The 12838-nt window shown below is 35.3% G+C and overlaps 1 protein-coding gene across 2 annotated transcripts in view; it reads right to left on the minus strand.

Annotated features, from left to right (window-relative positions):
• Window positions 1–12838, minus strand: part of YTHDC2 (YTH N6-methyladenosine RNA binding protein C2) — a 78783-nt gene that overhangs the window by 24479 nt on the left and 41466 nt on the right. For both annotated transcript variants that reach the window (XM_055302094.1, XM_055302095.1), the window contains exons 18-23: window positions 9473–9578; window positions 8037–8156; window positions 7454–7726; window positions 4386–4512; window positions 2249–2454; window positions 1707–1902 (exon numbers count right to left, since the gene is read on the minus strand). In XM_055302094.1, coding sequence (XP_055158069.1) covers window positions 1707–1902; window positions 2249–2454; window positions 4386–4512; window positions 7454–7726; window positions 8037–8156; window positions 9473–9578 — 1028 coding nt within the window. The remainder of the gene's footprint in view (window positions 1–1706; window positions 1903–2248; window positions 2455–4385; window positions 4513–7453; window positions 7727–8036; window positions 8157–9472; window positions 9579–12838) is intronic.

Consider the following 12838-nt stretch of genomic DNA (forward strand, 5'->3'; position numbering starts at 1 on the left):
AAAAAAAGGCATCCAAATTAAGGAAGAATTAAAACTGTCACTATTTGCAGATGACATAGAAAACCCTTAAGATTCAGATAGTAATTACACTTATCATAGTGAGCATTTCATAACATACATAAATGTTGCACCACTATCTTCTAAACCTGAAGCTAATATTGCATATCAACTATAGCTGTTTAATTTTTAAAAATCATTCAGGGGATCCCTGGGTGGCGCAGCGGTTTGGCGCCTGCCTTTGGCCCAGGGCGCGATCCTGGAGACCGGGGATCGAGTCCCACGTCGGGCTCCCAGTGCGTGGAGCCTGCCTATGTCCCTCTGCCTGTGTCTCTGCCTCTCTCTCTCTCTGTGTGTGACTATCATAAATAAAATAAAATAAAAAAAAAAAAATCATTCAGAAAACTACCACAGCCAAAATCCTGAAAGTTAATGACCCCTCCCTTTTATTTAACCACCCATTTTCAATCCAGCAGTTACTAGTAACTCCAAAATAATTTTGAAACTACTTCTCTTCCTATCAGCTGACACCATTGTAGTTCTGAATCATCGTTATCTATCATTAAGACCACTCACTGCAAAAGCCTCCAATCTGCTTCCTTCCTTCCATTCTTACCCCTTCAACAATCCATTCTCACAGCTAGAATGATCTTTTTGAATATAAATTACATCATGTCACTCCCTTACTTAAAATCCTTCAATGTCTTCCCTTGCATTTACCATGCCTTACAAGTTCATGCCTTTCTTTCAACATTATTGTATCCCCACTCTCCCCTTGATCATTATGCTCCCAATCCCATAACCTTTGTCAGTTCCTAGAACATTTCCTAGTGGAGAATCATGGCCCTTTGCCATCTTCTCTTATCTATATCTTCACACGACTAGGAGCTTCTCATACTTTAGGAACTCATACTCAAATCACATCGCCTCAGAGAAATTAGTTCCAACATCTCTTTCTAAAATAGGTCACCACTAAGGCAATCCTCTTTAATTCCTTCATGGTACAATGAGGATTATTTACTTATTTGCTGTTTACCCGAACTACAATATAAACTCCTAAGACAGAAACACCTTGTCTATACTGTTTTCTGTTACATCGTCAATGCCTAACACAACAGCTGACATAGAGGAGTTGACCTATATATTTGCTGAATCACTGAATAGCAAAAAATTGAAAATAAGCAAGATGGTTAAGTGTAAAGGAACATTTTAAATGCATTATGCCACTGTTAAGTGATAGAATATTCTGCAGCCCTTAATATAAAGTATTTTTGAAAATGTATATTCCATCCAATGAAAATAGCAAAATGCAAAATAAATTAAAATACATAAAACTTTTAAAATATTACATAATATTCTCAAAATAGTATTAAAAAATGTTTGCATAAGGGAAATGGAATCATGGGTTACTATTATTTCCCTTAAACAATGACCTTTATGTTAATTAATTTAAATTAACATTTAATTTCAAGTGGGAGAGAAAAGTGAACTTCCTATCAGTAAGATTAATCAAAAATACACAAATCAATAACAAGTTACCTTAGAAATCAATTTTTAAAACTGAGGTACACTGTAGTATTTTCTAATCAGTCTTAATATATCAAAAGAGAATTACTACTGCATAAATTTTTTGTATTTCAATTTTTATTTGATCTAGTAAAAACATATTTCATTTCAAACCGATTTTTATTTCCTTATAATACAATTACCTCGAAATGATGAAGGTTCTTGAAGAGCATTACTTGCCAACCTAGCTGGTCCACAGAATACCAATACAGTAACAGGTGTCACTGCTGAGCAACATCTAATATTAGCTATTCTATGGGCTCTGGTCATTTCATCATAAATAAGCCAATCTGTAGGCAGTGCCTGAATTGCTGCAGCCTGACCATTGGCTGGAGGAATCTATTAAAAATATAAATCAAAAAATTGTTAACTCTATTTATCAACCACCTAGTTTACTGGTAATACTTTTAAACTGTAAGAAGTCCCCCAATGCAACAGATAGTGAATATTAGTAGTCACACAAAAATTAAAGCAAGTCACTGCTCATGCAGCTGGAACACAAGTCTTACATTACCTCTTCCAATTCTAAGATTTCATCAAAATTTTGTTCCAATGTTGAATTATACATATATAACCAATTAATTTCTTAAAGCAGATTGGTATTTCGAGCATTTTTTGTTGATTTTCAACTATGTAAATTAGATTAGTTTCACCTCAAGGCCTAAAAGCATTAAAAATGTTTTACCTTTTTATACTGAGGCTGACTGAGAACCGAAGTGGGATGAAACCGAACTTTTTTCTCCTTTGGCCCTGTCAACACTACATTCTCTCTGTCCACATGGACTAAATTAGGATACATGCCTGCCACCAATGCAGCTTTAACAACAGCCCAGTTCTCAGAATTTGTGTTAACATCTCGAATGTCACCACCACCTCGAGCTCTAACAAAACCTTAGAGGAGGGGGAAAAAAAAAAAAAACTTTTTCTATTGTGCAAAATATATTTTGAAGCGCATGCATTTTTTTACAAAACTGTATAACCCAGATAAGTTTAATGATATTCAAATTCCACAATAATTAATAAAGTCTCCTCTAGAAAAAATAAGTGGGAAATATCAGAAAGGGAGACAGAACATGAAAGACTCCTAACTGGGGATCCCTGGGTGGCTCAGCAGTTTAGCGCCTGCTTTTGGCCTGGGGCGTGATCCTGGAGTCCCGGGATCGAGTCCCATGTCAGGCTCCCGGCTTGGAGCCTGCTTCTCCCTCCTCCTGTGTCTCTGCCTCTCTCTCTCTGTCTATGATAAATAAATAAATAAATCTTTAAAAAAAAAAAAAAAGAAAGATTCCTAACTCTGGGAAACGAAGTAGGGGTGGTGGAGGGGGAGGTGGGCGGGGGGTGGGGGTGACTGGGTGGCGGGCACTGAGGTGGGCACTTGACGGGATGAGTACTGGGTGTTATTCTGTATGTTGACAAATTGAACACCAATAAAAATAAATTTATTTAAAAAAATAAAATAAAGTCTCCTCTATAAAGTTTATAATACAGAATCAATGTTCTAAGAAGGTTTAGGTTTGCTCAGGCTAAAGTAAATAGGAGATTTATTGGGGACTTAAGGACTTTTAAATATATATATATTCTTGCTATAAAGTTCTTCATAAGCTGCTATCAGAAATGTACTACAAGGGGCAGCCCGGTGGCTCAGCGGTTTAGCGCTGCCTTCGGCCCAGGGCATGATCCTAGAGACCCACGATCGAGTCCCAAGTTGGGCTCCCTGCATGGAGCCTGCTTCTCCCTCTGCCTGTGTCTCTGCCTCTCTCTCTCTCTCTCTCTCTCTCTCTCTGTATCTCTCATAAATAAATAAAATATTTTTTAAGAAAAGAAAAAAGAAATGTACTATAATAAAAAAAAATAAATGTATTGAAATCAGAGCTGAAAAGCTAAACCTTTCTTCTTACTGGTATTAATAACATTTTGGTTATGACAGATATGAATTCTGGAGTAAAGACAAGTAAAAAATTCTTGCTTGAATTTCCAAAGTCCTTGGGATTTCCTAATATTTGAGACAACTCTAAATCCCTTTGGTTTGCTCTTTATATTATTACTTTGTCACGTTAGTTTATCCATCCATGCATCCAGGCTCTAGTACACTTCTTTGACTGTTTTCTCAATGTACTATGCTAATCAAAAGGAAATTTATTTTTTTTTTAATTTTTATTTTATTTTATTTATTTATGATAGGCACACAGTGAGAGAGAGAGAGAGGCAGAGACACAGGCAGAGGGAGAAGCAGGCTCCATGCACCGGGAGCCCGATGTGGGATTCGATCCCGGGTCTCCAGGATCGCGCCCTGGGCCAAAGGCAGGCGCTAAACCGCTGCGCCACCCAGGGATCCCCTCAAAAGGAAATTTAAAGAAACAACTCTAAAATAACAATACTGGCATTCTCTTTAAAAAAAAAAAAAAAAAGCACCTCAAAGATTACTGGCTGTTTTATGTCCAAAAATATGAAGACCAGCATTTTTATCCATCTACTTACATATTTAAATCTATTTCAGAGTTAATTATGTATTAATAGTGATAATACAGAACTATAATATCCAAATTGATTTTTGCCAACAAATATACTATAAATTGCTCTCTATAGTATCAAAAGGTATTCGTATATTTCTCAGCTTCAGCTTCTACAATATCATTTTTTTAACCAACAAAGAAAAGCTGAGATCACATAGTAGTCTACAAAGAAGTTCACATATACAAGATTTACAACAATGTGAAAATGTCATAAAAATAATATACAATGGCATCAGTTAACACTAAAAATACTATGAGATATAGGTAAGGTACTTTCAGTGGTCTAAGTAAGTTCTTTAGGGAAAACTTTACCTGATGCTCTAAGTTGACCAAGCAACTGAGTTCTCATGCCAATGATTATTTCCATGGTGGCTTGTGAAAGAAAATTCTTTTCACAAAAGGCTCGCTCCCACCCATCACTTCGTGCTTTCTGCCATGCCTACAAAAATATAATTATATAACAAGATACATTTACTAAACACCTTAGTTAGGCAGCAAAATAACTGAAAACCACTACATTAGCTACTCAAGGTCAATTCTCTAATTATTTGATAAAATCTAGAACTTCATTAAAAAAAAAAAAACTCAAAAAATACAGAGAACAAATTGGTAGTTGCCAGAGGCAGGGGAAGAGAGGGAGGTGAGATGAGTGAGGAGAGTCAAAAGATAATACAAATTTCCAGTTATAAAATAAGTAAGTCCTGGGGAGATAACTTACAGCATGATGACCATAATTATTAACACTGTATTGTATATTTGAAAGTTATTAGAGCACCTGGGTGGTGCAGTTAAGCATCTGACTTTTAGTTTCAGCTCAGATCACAATCTCAGGGTTGTAAGATGGAACCCTGTGTCAGTTTCCACATTCATTGCAGAGTCTGCTCTCTCTCTCAAAAAAATGAAACAAAAACAAAAACAAAGACTCTCCCTCTCAAAAAAATGAAAAAACAAAAACAAAACAGAAAAAACCTCTCCTCTCTCTCTGCCTCTTCCCTAGCACAAACACTCTGTCAAATATATAAAAAAAAAATTTTTAATTTGCTAAGAGTGTAGATTTTTTAAAATTTTATTTATTCATTTTAGAGAGAAAGAGAGCACAAAAAGGGGAGGGTAAAAGGAGAAGGTGAGAGAAGCTCAAGCAGACTCTGAGTGCAGAGTCCAACTCGGGGCTCAGTCTCACAAGCCTAAGACCCCAACCTGAGCAGAAACCAGGGGTTGGATGCTCAACTGACTGAGCCACCTAGGCACCCCAAGAGTAGATTTTTTGGGGGGTAAACTTTTTCTTTTAATTATGATATCACTAACATTTAACATTATATTCATTTCAGGTATACAAAACAGTGATTCAATATATATATATATATATATATATATATATATATATATATATATATAATCAAATGATCATCACAATGAATCTAGTTAACATACCACAAAGTAAATCTTAAAAGTTCTTAGCATAACAGAAAAAAATCTGTAACTATGGGCAGTGATGGATGTTAATTAGACACACTGTGCAGATCATTTCCCAGTATATACAATTATAGTATCTTCATGTTTTATACCTGAAATTAATGTTATATGTCAATAACAGCTCAATTTTTAAGTATAAATTTTAAAATTAAATATAAAAAATAAAATCTAAGAATTTATGATTAAACAAAATTTGTCATTAATTTATACTCAAATGCGATGAAAGCCACTGAATTTCTAAAATTCCAATAAAAACTAAGTATCCATTAACCTAAATAACCAGCTATGTAAAAATATCTACCTTTTCAGATGTGTTTGCTAATTTTCTTCCACTGAAGTGTCGGAGGTTTTTAACTAAGCCATCATAACACCATTTATATGTAAGAACTCTGCCACTCCAGTCCTCCGAAAATCACCTCTATATCAACCCTCTTAATTTATCTAAGAATGGGAAATGGGATTTCTAGAAACCATCTATATGAAGTATAAGAAAGGTCTCCTTTGAAAATGATTTTTCTTGCTTTGGAGTATAACCAAAAGACCAAGGCAGTAATTTATCCTCTCTGCTTTTGAAGGAGCTAGAGGAAAAGCTAAGAATACATAGGAATCCTACTCCAAATTTCCCTTTATTATCCACTCAACTAATCTACTATAACACATGGTAGCTAATAGACTCAATAGCACTGCATTATCTATTGTTCAACAATGCTCACAAAACAGCTTATCATTATTTATTTCAAACTATATACATTGGAAAAATCCTGTAAACCTGGAAGAGTACTTTCTGCAAAAACAAGATGGAATTTTTAAAAAATGTATAGTCACAGCCTACATTCAAGAGAATTTAAGGATAAATAACATGCCTACCTTTTCAAGAAATAACATCATCTTGTCCACATATCTGAAATTCTAAATTATGTATCATTTCTTTTCCTCAGAAACCCACTTTCTTTATCTTTTCTTTCCCATGTATCATGTTCAATTTCTCACTACTGTTATCTTAAAAAGTTTTAAGTAGGGCAGCCCCAGTGGCACAGCGGTTTAGTGCTGCCTGCAACCCAGGGTGTGATCCTGGAGACCTGGGATCAAGTCCCATGTCAGGCTCCCTACGTGGAGCCTGCTTCTCCCTCTGCCTGTGTCTCTGCTTCTCTCTCTCTCTGTGTCGCTCATGAATAAATAAAGAAAATCTTAAAAAAAAAAAAAAAGTTTTAAGTAGTATTTGGAGTTTACTTTATAAAATTTAGTTCATAGCACAGTGTCTTAAGCACACAAGAAAAATATATTCTCTAAAAAGAATCGATACTAAAAAAAAAAAAAAAAAGAATCAATAGATACTAAATTCAAGATGATTTTCTTCCAAGGTTTGTTCTACACTTTGAATGATATACACTGCTTCTTAACTAAAATTTTAGAACATTCCCTGCCCAAGATACGATTAAAAAATAAGGAACTTGGGTATTAGAAAATGAATACAAGTAAGTAAACATAAATATATGCATACACATATTCCTACATGGAGAAAACAGAAAATGAAAGAAAAAAAAGTAGAGACAAACAGTGATAATTCCAACATATTAACAATAGGAAGGTATTTTCCTGAGCTATTAATAAAATGTGACTTTATAATTAAACAAAACTAATGAATCATAGCTCTTTTTTTTTTTTAAAGATTCTATTTATTCATAAGAGACACAGAGAGGCAGAGACGCAGGCAGAGGGAGAAACAGGCTCCATGCAGGGAGCCCGATGCGGGATTTAATCCCAGGATTCCAGGACCACACCCTGGGCCGAAGGCAGGCGCTAAACCACTGAGCCACCCAGGGATCTCTATCATATCTCTTTTTTTTACTTTGTTACTTTTGCCCCAGAGACATGTTCAGAAATAAAATGACAGTAATAAACAGTACCTGGAATGCTCTGAGAAGTGCCATGTGGTCACTGAAAGTTCCTGCAGTGAAGCGCTTCCTACACAGCATAGCTGCCCGTTTTTGAGAGGCCTGGGTTGGCAGGACAAAAGGATCTCGATAGGCTAACGTGCAGGCAATTGTGAGGATGGGGTCCAGACACTTTAAAACAACAGCGCACAGGACCATTTTACCAAGATGTGGTTCTACGGGCAAGTCAGCCAAATGATACCCCAGCTCAGTGAGATCTTCCCATGCATCCATTGCATCTATTGTCTAAATAAAAGAACACAAAACAGAATTTGACATGACCAAAAACTACGTTTAATCAAATCACATACCTAAAAAACATTAAGAAATAAAAATGTAAATTTTCTTTTGACACACCTTATAAAAACCATATTTTGCTTCAAATATTTTTTGTAAAAAAGAACTATTCTGTTTTACTATAATTACCATGAGGGTATTATTCAAAGCACATGATTATTTAAGATAATCCTTTTAAGTACAAAATTAGTTAAGATGTATTTTCACTTTGTTTAAATTTCAAGTAAAATAGGTAAAATAAAACTATGAAGACACCAACCTTAAGCATTTGTACAGCATTTCTTACAATTAAAGCTGGTGGGGGTTCAGGAGCTTTCATTAGGAAGTCAGCAATAGGACAATTCACTGGGGCTAACAGCTTAGTATGTAAACAAAGTTCCTATAAAGAAGAAGAGCAAATAATTTTGAAATGTTGAAATTTATGTTTTGACTTTCAAAGCAATCACGGAAACAGAGTACCCAAACAGACTGGCAGAGTCTCTGACTAAAATGAATGTACAAAAAACAAAAACAAAAAAAAATTTTTTCAAAAAAAAAATAAAATGAACTATAGAGGGATATCTGGGTGGCTCAGTCGGTTAAGCATCTGACTCTGGATTTCAGCTTAGGCCCTGATCTTAGGATCACAAGATTGAGTCCCGCATCAGATCTGCACTCAGCACACAATCTTCTTAGAGTTTTTCTCTCTCTCTCTTTCTCTCTCTCAAATAAAGAAATAAAATCTTTAAAGGTTTGGAAGCCAGCATTTAGCTCAGTACACCAGAGAATCAAATTAATGTATTCCCAGTAGTTTTCACTAGAAACTACAATGTCTGGCTATTCCACGAAGTCAGAAAATGTAAAGCAAAACAATAAAGACCAGGAGGGACGCCTGGGTAGCTTAGTGGTTGAGTGTCTGTTTTTGGCTCAGAGCATGGCCCCCGAGTCTTGGTATCGAGTCCCACATCGGGCTTCCCTCCAAGAGCCTGCTTCTCCCTCTGCCTGTGTCTCTACCTTTTTCTGTGTTGCTCATGAATAAATAAATTAAAATCTTAAAAAAAAAAAAAAAAAAAAAAAAGACCAGGAAATCTCAGTGGACTCAGTTCCAAACTACCAAGGTTAAATCTCAGCATCTTAAACTGAGATTTTGGTATTATCTTTTGGACCTTAAAGAATTTGTTTTCTAATCCTCAGTAAGAATGTGAAAGGTGAACACTATGTGGTTGTCAGATTTCTAAAATGTTGCATTCTTTAAAAAAACAACATATTTATAAACTGTACCATAATTTAAATGCACTCAAGTCATTCTTTAAAATTTTGGAGGCTGGGACGCCTGGGTGGCTCAACAACTGAGCATCTGCCTTTGGCACAGGGAGTGATCCTGGGGTCCCAGGATCAAGTCCTGCACTGGGTTCCCTGCATGGAGCCTGTTTCTCCCTCTGCCTGTGTCTCTGCCTCTCTCTCTCTGTGTCTCTCATGAATAAATAAATAAAATATTTTCATTAATTAATAATTTCAAAATAAAATTTTGGAGGCTAATGGATTAAACTTTCTTATCTAGAAAAAAATTAAACACATAACCACCTCCCATCATATACATTTTATAATTTTGTTTTATGAACTGATAATTTAAAAGTCCAACTGGTATTAACTTGAAATGGTCCCTCTCCTCCCTCACCCTTAAAAATAGTCTTTTAGAGTTTAGTAAATTTCTACCTGCAATGGCATTCTCAAAAGTTCTGGAGTCTGAAATTCCAACATATTCTGGAATCGGAGTCTACTGAACAGCCGGAAACAAATTCCAGGTCTGCATCTCCCTGCCCTAAAAGTGAAATAAAAAATTAAGACTCAAAGAAGGAATAAAGATTAGACCAAGGCAACTCTAAAAACAGTGTGCTTTCAGAGACAGAGTAATATAGACCAGTGTCAGGACATTTGTGTGTGAATCCCTACTGTGATGTGTGTCCTGAATCATCCCAGAAGGCACTTCATTCATCATTTATAATGATTTATAAAAACTCATTAATGATATCGACCTGATATACCTTCTAGGGTAATAATAAAAGCAAATTTTTACAGTGACATACATTCGAAAGTGAGTCAAAATAATGAAAAAATGCATAGTTATTTATATTTCATCAGCTTTACTAAGCTGACACAGCACTGCACTCAGGCCCGCTGTTCAGAGCTGTGCAAAGTAAGCATTACACAACTCCAACAGAGTGGCATTTCATTTCAGATACATGACTTGTATCATTTTCTGGGAAGTAGCAGAAAAATATAATGAAGAAAAGCAGCTTCTTATTTCCCCCATAGTCACTGTATCAACTAACGGCAAGGATGAATATGCTAAGTGATGGAGATTCAGAAATAACCCTACCTTCACAAATCAGACTGGCAAATATAACTACAACACACTGTGATACAAGTTACAAAATTAGACACCCGACCACTGGTTCCTTCATCAGTACTTTCCTCACTATCAACCCATCACCTTTCCCTCCTATCCAGTCCTCTAAGACCTTTCTATCCTTCATCAATCCTTATGTGTTGATGTGCCTGTGAGGTTGGACCCCGGCCCTCTGCTCCCTACTCTATCTTCTCTTCTAAAGGGATCATAATTATCCTCCTGACTTCAATTTCCATCCACTGAGATCTCTTCATCCTAGCCCTACACCTCTACTTCAGAAGCTTCTTAGCTCCACTTGGATTTTCCAGCCAACACAAACTCAACACAATCAAAATTTCATTCTTCTCCCCAACATAACCACTATTCCCATTTTCCCTGATGATGGCACCTCCATCCACAAAAATTTCTAAGATAGAACTGTATGACATTCTTGACTCTGCATTATTCCTTACCTCTGGCCATATCATCACCAATACTGATCTCTTTAATATCTCCTGAATGAATGATTCACTTTATTTCTACCACCACTATAACAATCCATACTGTCATCTCTCCCTTATTGTAAACGCAACTGTTAAAGAAAGAGCCTCCTCCTGGGTCTTCTTCCCATTCATTTTGTCTCTACCAATTCATTCTTCAAAGAGCTGAAAGAATACTATCATCATGCCATCCTTGTTTTATTAAGAAAAAGAAGAGAGAGAGAAAGAGAGAGAGAGAACATAAAATGGTCCTTAAGGACCTGACCACAACTTACTTCTTTCTGCTCATTTTTCACTGTTCTCCCCTAAACTAAATCCCATCCAAACAACTCTGTTGCTCACTCTTGCCTGTAGGCTTTTGTGTATGCCCTGCCTCTGCCATAAAAACCTTTCCACGACACCTGTTTACTCGTATTAATCTCAGATTTTACCCTCACTCCTCTAGAAGCATTATACAACAAATCACATGCTATTAAAACTGCTTACTTTACTGGATTCCAATACAGACTGCACCATTCTTCTCACCTCAAACTTTACTCATGAAATTACAGCTTATTTATCACTGCATTCCTAACACTTGCACAGTGATCGCTGTCAAAAAATGTTGAAAAGATGACAAGGAAAACTTCTACAATTTCCGATTTTAATCCCTGATAATAATATACTATTAACAGCCTATAAATCTACCTAGTGTATCAAGGCACATCCTGTCATAAGAAAACAACTGGTACAGTGACAGCAAGCCCTCCGGAACATTCTATGAAATTATAAATTACAGAAATAATGCATCCACCATCTTCAGCATATAAGGCACAGTTTTATGGTCAGTATCTGACATTTTCCTATTAGTTAAAATGCAAAAAAAATCAGTCAAATAATTACTGAAAAATATACTTTCTAATCTTCCCTTTTTTTAAAAGAAGAAAAAGTAATGCATGCAGGTACTAAAATAAATAACCAAACTACAAAAAAATAAAATAAAAAGAAAATGAAATCTCCTTCTTTTAAAGAGCCCCAAAAATCCTCCTTTTCAGAGTCAACAATTGTTTTTTAATGTTTCTCTCAAATCTGACAATGCATTTCTGCCCTAAATATAAACATACATATCCATACATAGTTAGCAGAAATACTATAGCTGCATGCTCTACACCTTACTTTTTTCAGTTAACAATATATTCTGAAAACTAATTCCACTTAAAATACACATATATACGTCTTCCCTTGATAACAGTTATCTAGTATACCACTGTGTGGCTACAGCATAATTTATTTAACTGCAATACTTCCAGACTTTTCACTATTACAAACAGTGAGTGCTGCAGAAAACATTCTTAAACACATCTCTGCACACATGCACAAGTATACTCAAGATAAATTATGAGAAGTGGAATCCACTGGCAAAGGGTAGATCTTGGACAGTTTCAAACTATCCTCTGAAAAAGTCACAGCAATTTACACTCCCATCAGCAAACTATGAAAGCTTACTGGCCCAACTTTTGTCAACTCTATTCTAGTACTATTAAACATTTTCATCAATGCCAATCTAGTGATAAGCAAAAAATATTACCTCATTAATTTGCACTTATTTTGGCATATATGAGGTGGTATATGTGAGGTTAATGTATTGGTCTTAGAACATAAAGACTCCTAACTCTGGGAAACGAACTAGGGGTGATGGAAGGGGAGGAGGGCAGGGGATGAGGGTGAATGGGTGATGGGCACTGAAGGGGGCACTTGACAGGATGAACACTGGGTGTTATTCTGTATGTTGGTAAATTGAACACCAATAAAAATAAATTTATTATTTAAAAAAATGTATTGGTCTTTATGAACTGACTTTAAAGAGTTGTTTACATAAAACAGAAATTAGCCTTTTGTCCTATATTGCAAATGTTTAAAAGATTTTCATTTTCATTTTGTTTTTTAAGTTTCCTACATCTTCTGAAGTTACACTATAGTAGTCAAAAATGTTTAACATAAACTAAATTCAACTTTCAAAAAAAGTATTAAAATGGCTCGACTTGTAAAAATGGTATAAGAATTAAGACTAATATTTTTTTTTAGAATTAAGACTAATATGAAAATTTTAACATCTTACAGAATGTGGAATATATGTTAAATATGTGATACATTTCAAAATGATTCCATCTTACAAGCAATTGAGTGAATAAATGTACATTAAATATACATTAC

The sequence above is a fragment of the Nyctereutes procyonoides genome, unplaced genomic scaffold (assembly GCF_905146905.1).
Source record: "Nyctereutes procyonoides isolate TBG_1078 unplaced genomic scaffold, NYPRO_anot_genome, whole genome shotgun sequence".
Classification (NCBI taxonomy): domain Eukaryota; kingdom Metazoa; phylum Chordata; class Mammalia; order Carnivora; family Canidae; genus Nyctereutes; species Nyctereutes procyonoides.